A 22842-nucleotide genomic window follows, 5' to 3' on the forward strand; every position below is an offset into this window, starting at 1 on the left:
TGGATCGTGGTTTGTGAATTTTGCAAAAAGCTAGACTTTCAGTTTAGGGATTTCAGACACTGAGTCTAAGGTGTGAATAATATATAGGTATAACGCCAGCACGTCTAGTAAACTGCACACAGCTTAGTGCCTTTGATAATTATTGGGTTTATACCTTTTCTATTTGTGGTTTGTGAACTGCAGATTGAAGCTAGTGAGGAAATAGATCAACTCCAACATATGTTCCACTTCACAAACTGTAATCCAGTTTACAGCCTGATTTTAGCAAGGTACCTTATGATTTGAGTCCGAGTCTGTCTGTTACAATCAAATCCAACTCTTTAACACCCAGGGGGCTGAATATTTTAAGCAGACAATCAACACATGAGAAAGTGTTTCAAAATTTGGATCCGATTCTGAAGTCATATGTAAGGCCTTCTGCAGACCGCCTCCATTGTTTTGACACTGAACAAGGCAATCTTCTGAAATAATGTGCTGTCTATTACTGAGAACTCCTATAACTGGCTATAACTGCCACAAGTATAGTAATGTAGCAAGACCAGCACAGACAGGCAGCGAACGAGGCAGAGACTCTGAGACCAGTTACTGGTTATTAGCTCTAGGTATATAATGCTTCAGTGGCTGCTAATAAAACAATGCAAATGTATGGACTTACTGCAATGGCCACCTCACTCTTCCAAGTGTTGTGCATAAATCCAGTCCAGTACACTGATGGTAAAAGATGGACTGGAGTAAATTCAGCCCTTTTTAGCTCTAAAGGAAACATCAGCATTCATACACACGCACGCTGATCCTTTTTTCGCTGTTTAAACCTCATGACTCAAACCTCTAAGAGAATTTAAAGTGAAAATAAAGGGAAATTTCAACACTGCACCGCCGGCCTGTCCCGCTGAGATTCATCAGAGATTCAAGTCAAACATCTGTGTCTCTGCTGAACAGCTGCCTCACCTGAATATCTTACTCTACAGCTTATGAACAGGCACACGGCTGCGTGCCTTTACTTCTCAGCTCTTCTCAGAGCAGTCCAGGACATGGCAGGACGGCAGAGAGAAAGAACTGACTAGACCAGCTTGCTCGCCCTGCCAGAGGAAGACGGAGAAGTGTGAAAAGGTAGGTGGTGCTAGAGGGCGCTTTGTGTCCGTATAAAAGCAGTCTTCTCGCTATGGCAGTCCAGTTCCTCACTGTCCGATTCTGAATTCATTCCACCTGCAGTGTCCTCATCCCCCCACACGGTGGGGATCCCGCGGTAGGACACTCTACTGCTTGTCCAGTCGCGGTTCAAGCCAAAACCGAAGGCCACTCGCATGCCTCGGCCGCTGGAGTCTGTGACGGGCAGTTTGGTCCTCCGGTAGAAGGGGGCGCTGGCCGCACCAGAGTGCAGCTGCAGCAGCACGAAAACAGCCGCGAACGTGGCCAGGATGAAGGCACAGCTGAGCACTGCCACCAGCACAGGCAAATGCGAGGACAGTCCTTTTTGGGGTGAGGGCCCATCTGAGTCCAAGTCTGGATCTGAGTCTGACCCATCCCCTCTTTGGACATTTTGCGTGGGTCCGACGGGAGACTTGCGCTGCACCTGGTTCTGACGCAGGCAGGATGTGGCCACCAGGTGGCTGTGAGAGGGACAGGACAGACATTCTGCCTCCCCTGGGCCGGAGCAGGTGAGGCAGGCCGGGTGGCAGGGCAGGCAGGCCTGAACGGATGACTGCTCCACCCAGTTCTCCAGCGACAGATTGAGCAGCTGCAGACCCGACGTGAAGCCCGGAGGACACGTTTTCACACAGCCCTGCAAAAAGAGTGAAGATCCAGTGCTGCACTCTGCAAAACAACACAAAAAAAAGGAGGGTTTTTATGAAAACCACATCCACCTCATGAAAACCACATCCACCTCAAGCAGACATTAGTTTTTCATTAAATGCCAATGTCAGAGTCAAACAAGACATTTTATCCCCTGAAACAGTTAATCTTAAGGCTTGTTATTCAGTAAGTACCATGAATTACATGGTAGCCACTATGAAACTAATAGCCAAAGCTGATCCATTTTTTATATATATATAATGGATCAGCATTGGCTATAGTAGGCCAAATCCTTGTTAAGGCTGTTTTACCCCATTATGCTCTATATAATCCACTGTCATAGAGGTGATATAAACAAACATGATTCACAATTTGTGGCAGTGAAGCACGTTTTCAGAGCTCAACAAGCACTTTAAACATCTGCAGTATAGAACTACTTTCAAGTTAAAAATGAAAACACAGTTAAATTAGCTATAGTCATACACAAAGTTTGAACACCCTGGCCAAAATACACGTTTTTATTTTGTTTTCAAACTGAAAATAAGCTAACACAACATAAAACAACAAACTAATTTTAGTCCACAATTTTACTTATTTGCTGAATTTAACATATTGGGGGAAAAGAAACATCAAATGTGGCCTGTGCAAAAGTTACGGTACATTTTACAAGTTGTTTTTCCAATATGTTAAATTCAGCAAATAAACATTTATTGTACATTAAAATGAGAGAATGTGTACTTATTTTCACTTAGATCACCAACAAAACATCATTTTACCAGGGTCAGCCAGACACATTCGACTGTACAAGGTAAAAGGTGAATGCTAAGAGAACTGAGCAAGATACTTTGCACATTAGAGCAACTGGAGAAACGAAAGTACTCCCCATCGTTGGTTTTACTGCAGCATTTTTAAGTAACTGGCAGTGTAGTATATTTCACCTGAATTGCTTTGGATTTACTAGCTTCATGAACTTTATGGTGTATGGCTGTAATATCTACAAAAATACTAAAATCAGATTGGGACTCTGTACAAACACATACTTTACATTGAATAACTCAGAATGGGAATAGGGGCCAAACATTCGATCATAACATCACCTACCAATTTCCCCACATTTCAACCTCTTACAGCATGAGTGAGTAGAGGACAGAAAGGAAAAAACAACCAGACTGACTGCATTGCCTGAACGTTAAAACGCGAACATTAAAACAGCTTCGCTTATGCTCCAGCAGTCAGTATCGCTCCCTGTTACTGTAGTAAAACGTGTCCAGGAAAGGCACTTATCTGCACTTAAAGCACTTACATGGAACAAGAACAGTGGAGACAAAATTAGAACCACACTTCAGTGGTTCACTCAGAGATGTTACCTTGGATAAGTTATACCGTTTGCACATGACTGTATTATACAACTGCTGCATTTGTGACCATTGTAATTTCTATACATTTTTGTCAGTATTATCTATTAATTTTTGTACCCTAACAGTAAAAGAGGGACAGTCAGTCACTCACTGACACTTATTTGTCTCAGGAGGAAGCAACTAAGAAAGCCTTCTACATAAAAATGAGAAAAGAAAGAACACTTCAAAAGTTATTTTCCTTTCAATGCAATTTGCACTAATTCAATCCCTTTTTGCAGCGGCTCCCACTATAGTGTTCTTGTGTTAATATTCATAAAGACAAATGCGCATTCATAACGGCAAAGAGTCATGCTGAGCTGATAAAAGAGCGAATTATCATGACACAACCCAGGGATTAGTGTGTGTGCGCATCAGTATCTTCTCACCAATGCAGATCTGTTGAGCATCAAAGGTTTTGCAACTGTTGTTGGACGGCCTACTGAAGTCAGAGGCAGACAGGTCTGCAGAGCTGGAGCCTGTTCCATATAGGATGAGTGTGAACTGAGAAAGAACACCTTGGGGCGTGAAAGGGAGAGACGGTGTGATAGAGAGAGTGTGAGAGGGAGCAGCAGAGAGACAAAAAGAGAGAGAAATGGTGTTAGTCTAAATTTATGTTATTTAGCGAGGAGCCTCAGCCAGAGGACTCAGAACATGTCAGTCTTTCACAATTACTTCTGTCTAATCAAATGTTTTGTCCGAGACTTTTCCATTTCTGAAACCTGGAAGATTGCTAATATCTGTTACCATAGTCATTAAGCCCGGCCACGTTCTCTATTTCCAGGGTCCACTCTCCTCGAGGGTCCTCGTCCCATGCATGTGTGGTCATGAATGCCCAGTCATTGAAACCCTCTGCAGAGTTGTCCTGTGGCCTGAGTCAAACACAATAGCAGAGGTGGCTCAGTGCAATGAAAACATCTTGGAACTAAGATAGTTGATGCAGTGCTCTTATTCAGAACCTCCTGGTAGTGTAGCCAGGGTAACCATCTCCATTAGACCTTTTATATTGCTATGTATGCAATTTTACAGGCATGATTTATGGGTAGCCATAGGAACTTAATAATATACAGTACTGTGCAAAAGTCAGGGACCACCCATTCATTTATTCAAATTCCAGTCAAAACGGCCTGAAGTACAAGTTATACACTTTTCAGTGTCAGAGAAAAGCAGGAAACAAATATTTAACAGGGAATTACACAAAAGCCTCCAACACTGATTATAGTATTAAATCTGTCAGTTATTAATTTAACTCTTTCCAATCTTGTGGCCTCTATTGCCACTCTAACTGCCATCCTTCCAATCTTAAAACCAATCAGTTGCAGCTGTGTCCTCCCAAAAAAAAAGCTCCCAAAAAGTTCCCAAAGCTTGCACTGACATTATGTTCCCCTTTAATGAGACTCTAACATTCACACAAACAACTACCCAAACTCACCTCAGCTGCCTCACACATTTCTTTCTCATGTCCATCTAAAATGGCTAAAGGAACTATTTCTGAGATTATGTACAACACAATCCACTTGCATAAGTGGAAAAGTCAGAGGAAAACAAATAAAAAACAGGAGCTTCTGAAACCAGAGATCAAAAATTATTGAAAGGTTTAGAGAAAACGGGACTCCTAACAACCATGCAAGACCTGGAAGACCACCAAAACTGTCACCACTAGAGAAACAGATCTAAAAAAAAAAATCCAAAAGTCCATCCTTCCACTGTGAGAAGACAGCTCAACACTATGAGTCTGAAAGGATGTGTAACTGTCAAGAAGCCATAACTGAACAGAGGAAATAGAACAAAAATAAGAACATCTGCACTGGAACACTGAAACTGGAAATGCAAGATGTGGAGTAAGGTTGTATGGACTGATAAGTATAAACTTGATAGAGATTACTTGGGTTGAGAAAAGCAGAAAATGTAACCAACTAAGCATGGAGAAATATCCCTTCAGATTTCTTTGAAAAACTGATAGGAAGTCTCCTGGCTGGAAAGAACTGAAGCTGTCATTAAATATCTTTTTTCTGGCACTCAATAATGGCTGTTTTGACTGAATATTAAATAAATAATGGGGAGTCCCTGACAGTACTGTACCTCAATCACGACTCTAACCTTTGCAGATTTAATTTTTTTACTTAGTTGAAGAGTAAGAGCAAGAAAATTCACATTCCAAAAACAGGCCAAATATTTTGGACAGTGTATATCTGAATATGTCCATTCTTCTGGAGGAGTAATCAAAGAGGATTTGAATATGACTGAATACAAATCTCCAATGTTAGTATTTTAAGATTTTAAGTGCAGTATTATTAGAGCGGGTGTGTGTGTGCGCCCATGCTGTGTGTGTGTGTGTGTGTGTATGTGTATGTGTTTTCACCTTGGTGCCAGCAGTGTGGAGCGGGTCCCCAGTGGGCTGATGAGGTGGATGGCCAAGTTTCCTCTGTGGCTGTAGGACAGAGTGAGTCTGGCCTGCACATGCTCCAGAGAACTCACAAAATCCGGCTGTCCTGAACATGCTTCCACACTCTTACTGAACAACAGGTGATTCCTCACTTCCCTACAATAGAAAAAGAGCAGCTCACACCAACATATTCTCCAAATGTTTTTCAGTACTGAGCCTCAAATTATAAAAGCATAATAAGTAAGTAGGCTGCACTAAATGTCAACTACAAAGCATGATTCACAAAACAGAATGGTTGAATAGACCGTGCTCTGTGGGCAGATGGAGTTGGATAGTGTGGACTCAAAAAAAAAAAAAAAACATTCTGTACTGATGGCTGAACACAATGTGCTCACTGTAGGTTGGGTCCATAATTTCAATATGTTTGAAGACAGTTCAAAACATTTTAGACTAAAGGCTAAAACTGAAATCAGCTGGCTCATGCTGGATTTACTGCGAAAACTGCCTGAAATAATGGTTCTGATACATTGATGTGGAATAGACTTCTGAAAACTGAAATCCCAGTCAGACTGCCTTACCTTCTTTGTAAAGTGGTTTGTTTGTCTTGGACCTTTTTTGTTTTTGGAACAAAGTGCAGCTAGCAAGTCAATTACATATAGAAATTAAATTTGCATAATAATTTATATAATGACAACAGCTATTATGAGCTCTAGCTCCAAAGATGGGATAGTGTAGTCCATAGAACATAATAGAGGTTCACTGTCTCTTGTTTGCAGATTGTTTGCAGGTGTTTCCACCTAGCTTTTAATGTTTGATTACAGTTTTATATCTACCCATTGCATTTTAGCACCTGGATCAACACCTGTAATAGTTTGGTGAAGGGCAGGAGGCTCCTAACTAGCCACATCAGAATAAGGTCTAGAAAATAAAAATGTCATTTAGTCAGTCAGTTAGCACTAGCCCGGGAACTCTTAAGTAGGAAAACACCGAGCAATAACATTAATATACTCAAATGATGATCCATCAGTTGAGCAGTAATGAGCATGCAGTTGTCAATCTGTCGAGGACAGCATAACTAGATGATGTGGTGACACTCCTGTTCCTGGAGCACTGCTGCACTGCACATTAGTGTTCTTGTTGTTCCCGACACACCTGAGCCAACTCATCAGCTAATTAACAAGCCTTTCAATGAGGTTAAAACGAGTGTGTTAGAGCAGAGAGAGCACAAAAAAAAACAAGCAGCGCAAGGCTTCTGCAGAAGCGGAAATGGACAACACTGACATAACCCACTTTGGAGGATCTATGAGTAAGGGCAGTGCCATTGCCAGGAAATTGAGGCTAGCCTTAAGCCAAAAAACTCTCAGAAAATATATAACCCACTGCTGGGTTATTTTAAGGTTGTTTGTGTCATACTGGAGCTACAAGGACAAAGTATTTCTCAAAGTTCTTGAAGCTGACCTATTCTGCAGTGCCAGATCCACAGGCAGCTGGCGCTGGGTTAGGCGAGCTGCGTGGCTGTTTTGACCTTTCTTACCTGGGCTCCGTCAGCATGTCGATAACACATTTGTGCTGCAGCCCCACGCTGCTCCAGTTCCGGGCCAGCGCCACCATCGCACTCGCATCCAGCAGACCATAGCCATAGGAGTGGCTCACTGCCAGGAAAAGAGAGAGAGGGGGAGAGAGAGAGGGGGAGAGAGAGAGGGGGAGAGAGAGAGGGGGAGAGAGAGGGGGAGAGAGAGAGAGAGAAAGAGAGAGAGAGAGAGAGAGAGAGAGAGAGAGAGAGAGAGAGAGAGAGAGAGAGAGGGTGAGGTGAGGTGAGGTCAGATGAGTGCACTGATCCAATGCAGGTGTTACCAGTTTCCAGCTGGGATCTGCTTGTTACCTAAGCGTCCCACGCCATTGGTCCTCCAGTCGTTTGTGATGAGATGGGCGGGATGTGCGGTTCTAACCACCAGGTGCTGCATGTCCCTCCAGGTCAGATTCATACTGTAAAAAAAAAGAGAGAAAAAGAGAAAAAACGCTGTGTTTGAAATATCTTCATACTCACTGTTCCCTGCTAGGGAATCAGTCAAAATTTTTTTATATCAGATATATTAATAACTTGACTTTGATACTGATTGCTGAACACTACTTTTTTATGATACCTTCTTTTAGATTACAAACAAAAGTGAGTGTGGCTTAAACCAGAAATGAGTGAGAGGTGCTGATAGTGAGTATATTTACAGACTACAATGGACTAAACATGAGCTTGGAAGTTAATTACATGCATGTAATTTGTAACATGCATGTAAATGTAATTTAGACATCCATTCAACTGTCTAGATTATGCATGATTATTGGTTCACAGATGCTGATAAGACAGACTATTCAGGTACTGAAATTTAGTATTGAATGTGATTGGATGGTTAAAGATTCTGTAGTGTTAATTGTAGTGTATGTTAATTCTGTAGTGTTAGTGATAATTCAGTCAGTACCATAACAGTATTGGATTTCGATACTCTTTATTTAAAGAATAGTGTTCTACTGCCTTTGTACAACAGTTCTACAAAATAAAAAGAAAAAGTAAAGCAAAGAAGCCCCAAATATTGCTTCAAATGTGCTTTAATATTGGCAATTTCCTCCAGCAAAAAGTAGTAGCGAGACAGAACCATAAAACTGTTGCAATATCAGGTTTACCTCAGCTTTTTCAATACTTGCATGATTAACCTGAATGTCCTATAGTTCCAGCCAGTCTGTAAAGCATTTCACAGCCCATCATATTTGCTGAATTCCCTTACTTAGTTGTTTGGAATTTGATTTGTAGACCTGCTCACTGTTTCATTTTTTTGAGAGATTTATACTTCTAACATTCCTGTTACTGCCGTTTTGACTTGGCAATAGTGACAACCGCAAACTGCAGGTTGTCCCAGAAACACCTCAGAGACATTTAATAAGATATGAAACGATAACAAGTAAGTACACTTTCCTTCACTTAACTAAAATGGTAATGAATGACACTTCAGTTTCCAGCCAAATATTTGAGATACAGTGGCCACGTGAAGAATAAAAAAATAGCCAAGATGTCCATTTTAAATCTTCGTATGTGCTGAAGCACAAACTTAGTAATGGCATGCTGCAATGTAAAGTGAGGAAATACTTAACAACTGGTACTCAGAATGATACCGGTTTTGTGAAGAACTATGCTGCTGTCGCAAATAATGAGAAGAACCCTTTCTCAACCAATCAGACTGTGCCATCGGAACTAACTGTTGTATTAAGAACACTATCATATGAAACAGAATTCATTCTGTTTTTATACAATAATGTTCCATGGGTTTGCTCATCACCCTGTGACAATAGTCACATTCCTTATAACAGAGCCCACAGAGCACATAATAATAGTGTTATTATGGACATTAGCGCATAACAGCATGAACTATATCATGCGCTGTGAAACCTTACAAACTAAAATAATTAACAAACACTTAACCTCCAAATTGCTAGCAAAAAGAGCTGCATACATTCATTGGGACAGCATCATCAAAAAGCACTTACACCTCCTACTTTAAAAATTTTGGCTCAGAGTGTGTGCCCATTGATTGGATCAGCTGTTGCACAGCACAGCAGAATGCACAGCCCTGAGGGTGTGGACAGCTCTGTCAGAGGCACATAAAAGTCCAGTGGTGCTGCTCAGGACATGCCGTATCTAACTGGAACAGGTGGCCAAACATTGAAGGAGCGATATATTCATGCACTGATATTTATTTATTGCTGTAAATGAGTATGAAAACTGAAAAGCACACTTTTTTGTGGACCAACTCATGTATTTGCTCCTACTTTCATAAATCTAGCAGGGTAATTTATGAAAGGTCAAGCTAGCTACATTTTTATTTGCCCTTTGATAAATGACCCAGCGGACAAATTCATAATGTCATAGACATAATTTTTAATCAGGGCTTAATATAGTACAGAGGATGACCTAGAGATGACTGGGTAAGTGGTAATACAGGCAAGAAGACTCCCTGAAGGGGAAACACCAGAGGCCCTGTGGCTTACTCACATACAGAGAGAAATATACATAAACAGGCTTTGAAGTCACCTTCAGCTAAACAGCAACACCATAAAGAGCTCCACCTGATTTAATGGGGAGAAAAAAGCGAAGTGATGGAAGCCTATGGGGAGACAGAGGGAGCGAACACAAAGGCACCTCAGGCGAATACAATCAAAGTATGCGTCAGCGGGGTTTACTGCCCCGAACGGCAGGGACCAAAATAGAAGAGCTCCCTTCTGCTCCCCTCTATGCACTCCTCCCTCCATATACTGCGAACAAGTCCACATTTCACACTGTCTGAACAGAGTGTTTCAGCCAATGATCCACGGCCTTCTAAACGATATTGTTCCCTCACACGTGCGCTCACGCACTTATCTCTATGATCGAGACAGAGGGGAAAAGAGAGAGAGAGAGAGAGAGAGAGAGGGAGAGAGAGAGAGAAACTTGCTGAACCATAATACATTTCACTGTCTTATTACCACTCTTCAACGCGGAAGGGCAAAATATTATGCAGCTCAGTGAGAGCTGATAATTGAGTATGATGACTCGTGAGGAGGTGATGTGGTCACTGAGCCATAAACGCATGCCTCATTCAGCTGGACTGGAGATGGGCAGGTGCAGCCAGCACCATTCTTTCTTCTCAACTCTCTCTGTCTCCTTTAGTGGAGGACAAATGTCAAGCACACGTCAGCAGAGTGTCAGCTTTATAAAAGTGGAGTGTGAGGTATGAGGGGAATGTGTGTGTGTGTGATTGAAGTGAGTGAAATCAGGATGTGTAATATATGAGTTACAGGTGATGGATGTGTGACTAGAGGTTATGTGTGACGTGCGCATTAATGCAAAATGTGTGTGTGTGTGTGTGTTTATGTGTATGTGTGCGATATAAAGTGTTTTAGTTAATCAACAGTGAGGAATGAGTGAAGAGGTGGCTGGCAGGAGCTGTGTGTGACAGAAGGTGTTGCAGACAGGTGATGGCTGTGTGTCACTGTGTTTATGATTGTCACTGTGTGTGTGCATGTGTGTATGTACAATCCTGCACAAAAGTCAGAGACCACCCTTTATTTATTTACTTAATTTCGGCAGGGGTATCTGTCCACACCTCCAAGGGTCAGTGTTAGAAAATTGGTTGCATTTTCTGCTCCTATGATCCAAGTAATCCCAAACACATTCAATGATGGTGAGGTGACCAGTCTATTGTTCTGAGAACAGCAGCAGCTTCTTTGATTTGAAAATGGCCTTTTTTTGTGTATTTCCAGCTTCTTGACAGCCACACATCCTTTCAGACTCATAGCGTTGAGTTGATTCCTTATGTTCCACAGATAAACAGAAACATCTGCTGATTTTTTCAGATCTGAAGCAAGAGTGGAGCTTGTTTTTCTTATATCTTGTTTATCTGATGATGACAATTTTGGTGGTCTACCATGTCTTGCACAGTTGCTAAGCGTCCCATTTTCTCTACCTTTTTCAATAATTTTTTGAACTCCATTTTTGGAAATCCGTTTTTTCACTTATTTTCCTTTGACTTTGACAAAGTTTTAGGTGTTTTTTGGAATCAGCAAAAATCCCGCCAATAAAACACTGATCTTACTTTGACGTTGCTTGTTACATTTTAATAAACAAACACTTAACGTGAGGAAACACTCATTTATGAAGGTTTAATTGTCTCATTCTCATACCCATCTTCACAGAAACTGCTATGTTGCAATTTCTAATTCCACCCAATTCCACCCACTAGTCTCCCCAAATCACACAAGGATACCAAGCTGGGAGGTTGAAAGCTAGCAGGTTCTTCCTCAAAGACACGTGCATGTTTCAGAACTACTAATGCAACATCATTGGTTCGCTCGATGGGGGAGAGAGGGAGGAAAGCCTGACTCACCCAGAGAGAGCAAGGCCAATTATACTCTCTTGGACCCCCATCCACAGATGGCTGTGGCATCGCTGGGAGATAAACTAGCTATCTCCTGACAACAGGCCCAACAGGAGTTGCAACCCATTTTTATTACAAGAACACAGGCTAAAGCGGGGAACTTGAACACAAACACCATCATGGTAATAACATGTAGAATACATTCAAACCTACAATTTAACTTGAACTGCTAAAAAATTTGAAAACTAACAGCTTAATAATACAAAACCAACTGATAAGAATTTTGCATAGAATTCTGGCAAGCTTTGCCCAGACATTACAATATTTATATTATTTAAGTGAGTTGTTTTGAAATTAAGAAATTGAAATGATCATATTTGATTATTTAGTAACTATAGGGACTTCAATGCAAACTGGCTGAGCTATTTTTAGGTTATAGAAGTGTATAACAAAACTTTGGGCCCTCCAGTGGGCCCTGTCCTTTTAAGTGGTTACCTAAAACTACTAGAGTCTGATTAATTTTTGACTGTATAAATGGCTGATGTTTACAACTTTCTTTAACACCAGTATGGGTATTTCTACATTGATTGGGCCCTAATTACTTAGCTACAGGAAAAGGGTGTGTATGTCTGTGTGTAGGAAGGTCTCATCACTCACTTGGCTTCCAGGGCAAGAGCAATGATGCCGGCAGCCAGGGGGGCCGAGGCAGATGTGCCGGTGTGCGAGTCTGTACACTTTTTCCTTAGATCTGTTGTCACCTATTCAAACACACACACACACACACACGGACACACACACAAAGGTGAGTGGTCAGATATGAAAAAGCCATCAGAAACATCCAGAAATGAATGGTTAACAGAGAACCGCCGGAGGCGAGAGCTGGCCTGGCTGACAGATATGACAGCGTTGGCAGCAGGGGGATGGCCTCACTCAATCTCACACACTCATACACACACTGCTGCCGGAGTCATGGCCACCCCGGAGACTAATAAGAAGACATTCTCATCACAGTGGCTGGCTGGGCCCAAGTTTAATTAGGGCCTTTGAGACCTGGGGACCAGCCTGGCTTTCACTGTTTAGGATAAGAAATGGTCTACCCTCCGGCAACGTCATCATCAGGACTAATGCGGAGTAACACAGTAGGGCTGCACAACATATTGCCTGCTAATTGGTATAGCAATACGGTCCTTCAAGATACTGACATCACAAGAATTTACAACATGCAAGTGAGTCTCTAACCAATGTACTAAGCTTGATGTACCGAGCATTTTGCAGATGCAATCTGTCTTCCTAATGCATATGCATTTGAGAGAGGGTATAGCAGAACCTTGGGAAAACTACGCAAAAAATGGGTGGAGATATTGAAAGTGTGTTCCATTATACGCTCCATTTATTGAAGTATGACTAAATCATGGTGACCAGCTGGTGTGGATGTTTCTCCACCTTTTAAAACCAATTAGACGGAGGCAGGAGCCTTGAACATGTGCTGAAAGAATTTTCGCCATCAGAATAACACTGTTTAAACTCTCAGATCCAGATGTATATATGTGAAAAGTGCAATATGGCCACAATATGTGCATGCCGTCCATTTTATATTTTCAAAAACTAAAATAACACCCTCGTAAAATGTTTTGGTGGGAAAGAATTTCATTAAAGAATCTCATTCCTCTATCTCTTCATCACTGAACTTTCCTTTCTTGTTTCCAGTGTTGACAGCTCCATTATTTCACTGCTCCTTTTAAGCCCTCTGCCTCACCAGCAAGCAGTTAGTGGGTGGGGCTATGCACTGTTTGTATAATAAGCTGCAAAGTCTTAGAAAACACAACATTAAATTCAGCTACATCATGGGTGCATCCTGAAGTCACATCAAGGCATGTTTTGTGCTGCACCTGCACACGTATGTACATCTGGCCCTGAATGTTTTGTAGTGTGCTGTGAGCATTTTGACTAATTGAAGATGCTCTTTGGGAATTTGGAGGAATCATGACATTCGCATGATCCAACAACTGTAAATCATTTTGGTCAAAATAAGGCAGGCTGATTGTTAACCACATTTTCATGGGTTCTCCAGTGTGTTATTACTACACTGCAAGGCATATCACAGTTATGAAGCAATACAATCCCAATATGGTATTCTGTCTTTTTCAAACATCCCTGTAACAGAACCTCACATACATGCACATATATTGTACTGTGCAAAAGTCAATAGGCCACCTTTCGTTTATTTCATTTCCAGTCAAAATGGCCACATTGGGATATTTCACAGGTGATTGAGATGTTAGACAATCCACTTGCATAAGGAAGGGGAAAGTCAAAGGAACATAAGTGGAAAAGAGTTCAAAATATTATTAAAAGTTAAAGTTAGAAAATGGGACTCTGAACATCCTTTCAAGACCTGGTGGACCACCAAACCTGTCACCCTCAGATAAACAGTACTTAGAGCCTTCATCTTAAAGAGATAGGAGGAAATGTATCTCCACTCTTGCTTCAGGTTCAAAGAGATCTACAGGTATTTCTCTTCATCCTTCCACTGTAAGAAGACGACAACACTATAAGTCTAAAAGAATGTTTAGCTGTCAAAGAGCCTTTAATGAGAAAAGGAAAAAAAGAGAAAACTCTCAAAACAATTATTTGTACTCAATGGCCATTTTGACTAGAAATCGGTTTCTGACATTTGCACAGTATTGTATACTTAGTATTCATAAACATACAGGCAGGCATTCACACACGCAACACACAACCAGGTCTGCATGCTCACACCTAATAAAAGCCCAACTGTTTTGTCAGAGTGCCTACATTTTCAGCCTAAATCAGCATTACCTGTGTCACTATAATGAAATAGAGGGCTCAAAAGAGAGAAAGAGAATTGCTATCGGTTTCAAAGGCACACACAGGGACACACTGCATTTTCAAAAGAGCCGTTTGCGATCAGTTGCGTCTCCTGTGCCACGGTGAAAAGAGGCGAGTGTGAGACAGAGAGAGACGAGAAAGAGAGGGAGAAAGAAAAGGAGAGTGAGAGAGTGAGCAGTAGCTCACTTCCAGAATCCACAATCACTCTCACTGGCACATATAATTACTGGCGAATCAGGCAGAATTAGGCTAATTCCCCACAGGCAGGGAGAATAAGGCGAGCACACACACCAACAAGTAGCATGAAATGTTTAAAAAGAGTCTCATCAGACAGTATTGTTGAAACTCTGAAGGTTACTCACAAAAAACATAATGTGCTTTGAGCTTAAAAGATTTAATTAGCTTTGAAGGCTGTGTCTAAATTATCCATGTCTGTGTGGCATGGCTAAAGCCAGTTAGGCTCTGCTAAAAAGGCACAACAGCATACTAAAAATACATGCTATGTAAAACCTTGCACTGCACACTATGCAGATGGCACTCCACCTGTCAAATGTCTCTCTCTTAGACACACATTCACCCACTGACTTTCTTTCACCTCTCCTTTCCCTTTCTCTCAGTCTTTTTCTCCCCTTCTCTCATTGTCTCTTACACACATACACATTCCCTAACCCATCTGGATGGTGTGACATGGGGACATGCCTGTGTACATAAACATCAAATGTGTACATAAACACATTAATTTAATATATTACATCAACAAAATCACTGTCAAGGAAAACTAAAAGTAAACTTAACAAACAAAACTGTGTAGAAAATAGCGCTGTCAAAGTGTTAATAACACATTAACATCATATATGATTCACTCCTTTATTTTTTAACCCCTTAAAATCCCAGGCTTATTACATATTAGGGCTTCTTATTTAGTCAGTTCAGGTGTCTCCAATGCAAACTGGTTGAACTATTCTTAGGTTACAGAAGTGTGTAATTAAATGTTGGGCCTGCCGGTGGGCCCTGGCTTTTTAAGGGTTTAATGCTGTTAACAAATTTTCCTAATGTGACCCTTCGAACCATCTTTAGTTCCACCCTGTATGCTTCTATGACTCTGTGACTGTCCTCTCATTCAAACACAGCTTTTAAATGGCAGGTGGCTTTATTGATAAAACCAAAGTTATTTCCTGCTACTGTCATACTGTGAATTTTTCACCAAAGTTCATCATCGAGTCTCAAGTATCATGTACACGCAAAACACATGGCTGATGCTGGCAATATCACTAACTTGACAGACTCTGCTGGACAGTGCTCATGAGATAACAATCAAAGGGCATTAAACATAACAAAAGCAACAGCAAATTGGAAAATTACCCTTCCCCTCAAAACAAGACTTAACGTAGCAGTACGAGAGCGAGAGGATGCAAGAGATGTGCCAATGTTGCTCTCACTGGGCGCTGGTGATGAAAACTGGAAACTACGTTTACTCTATGGAAATACTGTGATTTTCAAAAAATGATTGAATTATTGAAGGTAGTAAATACGTTCTGATGAAGATTATTTTGTCCACTCATATAGCCACGACAAAATTAACACCTTGTAAAATGGAAAAAAAAAAATTGTATGGTCAAATCTGAGCAAATAAGAAAAGCATGCATAGCTTTTTTAATATACTGATTTTACTTAATTGTCATGAAGAATGCCAATAATTCTGGAGTTGACTGTATGGCACAATATTTTTTTTCTGAGCATATCATGGATACTGTCAGTACTTTTAGAACACTGACCATGCATGTTGGACTACAGTGAGAGCATAATCATTTATTTGTAATTTGATTTAATGCAATGCAGTATCATGTTACTAAAGAAAAACTTAATCCCTTAAGGCCCACCGACAGGCCCAAAGTTTTATTACACATTTTATAACCTAAAAATTGCTCAACCAGTTTGCAGTGAAGCCTCTGTACTTACTGAATAATATGCCTTAGTATGTAATAAGCCTGGGATTTAAATGGGTTAGTATCAGGATACTTATCGTGTATTGTTAATCATATTATTTTTATTCTATACTGCCCATCCATTTTGTGAAATACTACTTTGAACTGCAAATTGTGCTTTTAGAAGAAAGAGTTAAGACAACAATGCATTTTGGTGTCCTAATAATTGACCAGTGGGCTTATTACACATTAAAAGTGCTAATAAATAAATGAAAAAGACACCTGACACCTGAGCCTCCATGCATCAGTTCTGTTTTCTCATCCAAAATATGAGGTGCTTGGCTGTACAGATGTTTTTCTCCTATCCGTAGATGTACTTATTTCTGTAAATTCATTGTATTATTTTTTTCAGTGTGCAGTGCCTCAAGTATGTCTGAAGGTATTTTTGAGCCCCCTATGTGATGTGTTTTGAATCCCCTGAGGCCACGAATTGTTAAAATTTCCACCACTTTTTGCTCTATAGCCTGTGAAAATATGCAGGCGGGGGGAGCCATTTCTCCAGCCTTGACTCACACATGGTTTTTCACCACAGGTTTACTCATCCTCCTTGCGTAGAACCACACTCATTGTAACCGCATCGGAAGGCTGGCATCTGTTCCTCATTCATACACATCCCTTTAGACGTGCACCTAGAAATAGGCAGTAATGAGCATGTAGGTGTGTGTTTGTGTGTCTGCATGTGTGTGAGAGGTGTAGAACATGTGGCCTGTAGAGTAAATAGGTAAACCACTGATAGTCAGACACTTCACATGTGATTTATTTTCAATCCACTCTAATTCTGTTTCTGTGGTCTTCATTGAAGCCTGGCGGCAGCCCGGTGTGTGTATGCATGTTTATGTGAATGAGTGTGAACAAGTAAGGGAGACAGCCACACACAATGAACAAAACTGCATGGAGAATCATATTCCAGCAAACCTTTGTCTAGTAGAGACTTGGCCTCAAGAGCACTATGTACACAAATTAAACCTAACTATGCTCATTTATATGTATGAGATTAAGTGGGATTACTGTGCATAAGCCAGGAAATGGACTCTAGTGTGGGTCATCTAATATGACCTGTTTGTGTGGGGTACTGTCAGGTATTTCATAATACAATATGTATCACATCATAGGGGGTCACAATATGACACATGAATCAAATACACAAGTTAGTGATTTTACATTAACATAGATACAAGTCACTGCAATGCACTTGTCTCTGTATAAATTTAACTCAGATGTGGTCCAAGAGTGGTGAATGTGTATTAGGCATGTAACAACACAACACATTGTATAGTATAGTAACATGTAGTACTGTATCATTGTTGATGACTAGCATGTTAACTTATGACTAAAAACAAAGTCTGAATGGATCAGGCCAAACAACACTGTACCTTTCTGAAGTCACAGATACTTTTATAATGTTAAATCCTCTACTATAATAACATAGAAACATTAACACTGGAAATATTGGAAATATCGTGTCAAATCAAATTATGCATTTTGTGAACCATTAACTCCTAATGTGTATGTACTTGTAAGACTCTGCTTATAGTTGGCATTGAAGGGGAATTCCACATATTTTTCAAAATTTCTGCATAATTCTGAGACGGTTTTGCGCTAAAATATACTTTTCTACATCCATGGTAAAGAGGTGACATGCAGGGCATTCTGAAGCAAAATAGTCCCCAAAGAAAACTTTTTTACAGATATACTTCCACATTATCATTATCAACATTACATATAAAAACTCAGAAGATGCATGCAGGTTACTGGCAGTTTTGTATAGTAAATAAAAAGAATATTTGTGTTGTAGACATTGCAATCACCACCATTATAAAGAAATCCAGTAAATTTCTCTACAGTGAACCAATTTACACTGAACCACTCTGAATTATTTTTTTTGACCTTGAATAAACTATGTAGAACTTTCTCAAGTGATCTGATCACAAGTAGACAGTGAGATTAAGAGCTGTTTACACCTTACTTTCCCAAGCACCTCATGTATGTTTTCCAGTGATTCCCGAAGATTGGACTAAGGGGTAATGTGTACAGTTATTATGTCAGTCTCTCGCTATGTTTAAATGTAAATGTAAACGTAAATGTCTCACGAGCCCTTTTTTATGTAAAAGCACAGGCTGTTACCAATGTTTAGATCAGATAGATTGCTACCACAACTTGTAAACAAATGGGAGAGGAGACCAAAACTATACAGAGCTGCTTGATGCAGGCAGTCCTTCGTGGCACAGGGGGATGCTTTAGTGGTCACATTACAAATGTTATGTGGTCATATGTATCCCTGGCCACCTCCTAAGGTGGAGATGCACTGTGAGTAATTGGATCTCAATGCATCTCCAAGACACAATGGACCTTGTTCACACCTGCTCCTAGTGCTGTTCACTTATGATTGGATCATCCAAGATGCAAGTTAATGCCAAGTGTGAACAGGGTCATATTTTAGCCAAACTGTGCCGGACTGCAGCTCTTCAGAACCAAAACTGATGATCTCGGTATAAGAGCACGTGTATGTGTGATACTCACAATCTGTTTCTCATTGAGGTTTCCGCTGCTGTATGTTGTAGCGAGTGTAGAAGAACAGGCCTCACTGTACCACGGCACGTTGCCATACTGAGTAGTGCTGCTAATGGACAGTGTGTAGATGCTGTTGGTATAGCCATCACAATTACAGCTGTCCTTCTCCCGGCCACCATTACCAGACGCCCACACAAAGATAGATCCAAGGCCGCCTCGACCCTATACAACAAGAAAACATTGTGTTGCATAATATGTCACAAAGGAGTACACATCCATACAAATTGGCCAACATGGACATGAATAATTCATCTTCCTCCACATAGTAATTTGAACAGTGTAAGAAATCTATCTCTGCAGTCATACAATATATTTGATTAAATTCTCACTACCATTATCTGCTTTGTTTCAGCAACATTCAAGGTTGACTGGGTTGAAATGGCTGAAATACCTCTTTGTCGTTTTTAGGCCAGAAGATGTAGGAATGAAACATCAGTTACTGTGACTGAGCAGATTATTATGGTAATTGTAACAATGTTTATGAGTACTGGGCAGAGAACATCTATTCAAGCAGTATTACCTTGAAAACCAAGAGTAAACAAAGGATTGAGAGTGACTTTTTGTAATGCTGAAATGAAAGCCTGGATGTGGATTAAGAGTAGCACAGTTAGAATGTAGCAAATGAAACGAAGGAGGGCTGACTGCAGGGTGCAGGCTTGGAAAGGTCACACAGTATTCGCTTGTCAAAGGCAATGCAGATAATTTCACACAGTCACTCACTATGAATAGGTTTCAATGTTTGACTGGAGACGCTGGTGGTGGACTTACAGTCCAAACAAACACGTCTCATATCAGCAATGAAGAGAGGAATGCAAGCCACTGTGTGTATCTTTTACCTTTTCGAATCCTCCACTTCTATACAAATAATTGAGCAAATTAAAGAGACCAGCAAGTGGAATCAACACTCAAATGTCATTCTAATTTAAGTCACAGAATAAAAAAATGGAAGAAGGACTTTTCTTATTCTGTGAGAACTGAAAAAGAGCCAGAGCAGCCTCTGACCTGACAAAGAGAACGACAGACAGCATCATTAAATAGCTTAACAGAACATGTGGGAAAAGACAGGAAAGGTTTGAGTGAGTAGAAGACAGAAGCGGGAAGAGGCAAAAAGACAGAGACAATAATGAAGGAATTATGGCAGGGGAAGAAAAAGAAATAAAGAATCCAAAACATGTGCCACTGGCATTCACTTCCACCTCATACTGTGCGGCGTGTGCATGTGTAAGCTCCAGCAGTGTGCAAGATGACGAGAGGAGGCGTGTGCGCCATGGGAAAAAAACAACATTATCACGAAAAAACACCCCCAAAAAAACAAAGAGCTTCAGAATGCACACTTTTCCATCCTCAAAGATCTGGGAAATCTCTCTAAATACTTCTTTATTTCTCCAGTTGACAGCCTGCTGAGCACTGTGACAACACGCTTTTTTTCGAATGCTCTTATCCTGGCGGCAAAGGGCTTAAACAGGCCGTAACGGCTTAACGTTGTAGCGTTCACTCTGGTCTGTGATATGCATGAGACTCTAATGGGAGGACAAAGGCAAGGACATACGTAGTTTATTAGAGATCCGCTTAAAGGGCCCTGAGACTGACCTCTGTGACCCCTTGCAGAAAAGCTTCCTTGGCAAGCTTGGCAGGGCCGTCCACTGTCTTCCCATCATCCTCCGGACCCCAGCTGGCACTGTAGATGTGAATGTGCTGCGAGTTGAGGCTTAAAGACTGAGCCTCCACCACATCTGTTACCTCGCCATCCAGCATACGCACACCTGCCAACAGAGAAGAGTTAACAACCGCTATAGAGAATGTCAATTCAGAGATGAAGAACGGAGAACGAATCAATGAATGTCAGAGAAAAAGGCCACACAGCTTTCTCTCAGCTGGTGTGAGTGAGCTGGCAGTAACCCCTGTGATTAAAATCACAGTAAATGAAGAGAACATGAAGTGAATAGAGCCAGGGCCTAAATAAGTTGCCATAGTGCCAGACATGGTGATTCAGTAATGTACTCAGATGCCCAATGTCTTGCTTTTTTCCCCACAATCACATTGCAGCTTGCAATTATAGTAGCCTTTCTGCTCTCTCTCTTCCATTAAACATGCAGACGCAAGGGCAGACAAACACCTCGCCACACATACACATGCACACACAAACACTGCTCTCCTCCTCAGCCGGGCTGCATCTACCAAGAGATCAAAGACAAAGTTGACAGATGTCTCAAACATGACACCATTAAAATAAAAGGCATGGCATTCAAGTCACAGCAGCTTCACACATCGTCTGGGACTGGAGCTCAGAGAGACGCTTATTACCCAGGATATTTATAAACCACATGATGATTCAGTTTTGTAACTCTAAACATAACTCTGGGCATTTAGAACAAACAAGCTGCAGGCAAATCAATAACTATGATCTAGTGAGTCATGTTTCAGGATTAGCTTTTGGTGCAAAGGCAGTAGTATCCAGACAGTTACTTGATTAGATTAGCTCATCAAATGAAAACTTTCCATCCTGGCGCTCACCTCCAATTCTGGCATTGTAAGCCACACCAACTCCACAGACGCCATTGTTTGCTGCAGCGGCCACCTCTCCAGCACAGCGAGTCCCATGTCTGGTGAGTGAGAGAGAGATAAAGAGAAAAGGAAAGAGAGAATCCTGTGAGTCAGCTCATCACTGAAGGAGTCTTTCTTCATCTACATCTAATATGACTCAAATCAAATTCAATTCACATTCGATTCTGTTGCAATTCAAATTTAAATTCCATTTCATCCTCTAAATAAACAAGAAACTGCGTGCCAGATGCTCTGGTGTCGTCTCATGGCATGAACAGCCAACAAGCCTAATCCAATGAAAAAGCATTAGCGTCTTATTGCTTATAGTCAGACTGCGAACAGTGTTCCAAAAAAAGAAAAAGAAAAAAAAGAATATGTTCGTATTTGATAGTTCTTTTGTCCCCGTTCCCATAGCAATACAGACGTATCTGGAGGGCTTGATGATGGTGATGTAAATGATGGTGTCTGTGTTCGGCTACGGAGCTCACTTGCTCTGAAAGCTCGCTCTATGAGACGAAGCGATGAGCTGAGGACAGCAAAGTGCTTCTGAGAGAGTGCTGGAGCCTCTATGGGACCCCCAGAAAACAGCTGAGGCCTCCTTCTGGCCCCACTTCAGTAAAACTTTCATTCTGTGTGCTATTACATTTGCCCACACACACACAAAGAGGGAATTTCACTCAAGCACATCCGATTGATCCTTCCATTACACAGAAATAAGTAAGCAGAAGGTTCAAGGCCTGTCCTCCTCTCTGAGAATCAAAGGCAGAACAACAAGATACAGAGACTGAATGTCTCCCAATACAGTGAAGGACAATACTTTTTTAGACTCTTGTCTAGTCATTTCTCTCAGGAGATTTTGGAGAACTTTGTCTTGAACCTTGGAAGATTTACTGGCAAAAATAAAAAAAACAAAGTCAACCTAAGTTAAAGGAGCCATAATCTACTTCCATTTCTAATTAAACAAGCTATTTTGGTTACTGTGCCTTTAAGTCTAATATATGTAAATGAGCTCTGTTCTGATAGGCTACCTTGTATTATGCGTGAATGGGCGGGGCTAAACTGCTGTAGGCTGAACGGGCAAACAGGCACAATTGTGTTGGCTTGAACAATGAATTCAAAACGATCTGTTGTTGCAGCTCAGTTTCCATAAATTGACCGTATGAACTGGGGAATTAATGGGTATTTTGAAACTTGAATAATGTTCACATATTACATCAAACTCTTATTTCAAAAAGTGAGTAAAATAAACTCCTCAATGACATCGGCCCTACAGAATTGTACAAACTAAGGCTGAAATGTAAATTTATAGGCCATGACAGAGATGCTAAATAAAGATTTAGTTTTTGAGCTCATTGCTTTTAAACAGAGCCCTGCATCCCATCCAAAAAATCGGATTTTTTTTTTTAATCTATATCTCA

General features: G+C 40.9%; 1 protein-coding gene across 3 annotated transcripts in view; it reads right to left on the reverse strand.

Moving 5' to 3' along the window:
* Window positions 1–393: 393 nt before the first annotated feature.
* Window positions 394–22842, reverse strand: part of furinb (furin (paired basic amino acid cleaving enzyme) b) — a 104481-nt gene continuing 82032 nt past the window's right edge. For all 3 annotated transcript variants that reach the window (XM_036575895.1, XM_036575896.1, XM_036575897.1), the window contains 10 exons: window positions 21395–21483; window positions 20471–20643; window positions 18830–19042; window positions 12132–12232; window positions 7457–7560; window positions 7109–7226; window positions 5551–5730; window positions 3936–4060; window positions 3578–3706; window positions 394–1815 (listed from right to left, as the gene is read on the reverse strand). In XM_036575895.1, the coding sequence (XP_036431788.1) occupies window positions 1121–1815; window positions 3578–3706; window positions 3936–4060; window positions 5551–5730; window positions 7109–7226; window positions 7457–7560; window positions 12132–12232; window positions 18830–19042; window positions 20471–20643; window positions 21395–21483 (1927 nt within the window). In that variant the 3' untranslated portion in view covers window positions 394–1120. The remainder of the gene's footprint in view (window positions 1816–3577; window positions 3707–3935; window positions 4061–5550; window positions 5731–7108; window positions 7227–7456; window positions 7561–12131; window positions 12233–18829; window positions 19043–20470; window positions 20644–21394; window positions 21484–22842) is intronic.

This window comes from Colossoma macropomum, unplaced genomic scaffold (genome assembly GCF_904425465.1).
Source record: "Colossoma macropomum unplaced genomic scaffold, Colossoma_macropomum, whole genome shotgun sequence".
In the NCBI taxonomy this organism is placed as follows: Eukaryota; Metazoa; Chordata; class Actinopteri; order Characiformes; family Serrasalmidae; genus Colossoma; species Colossoma macropomum.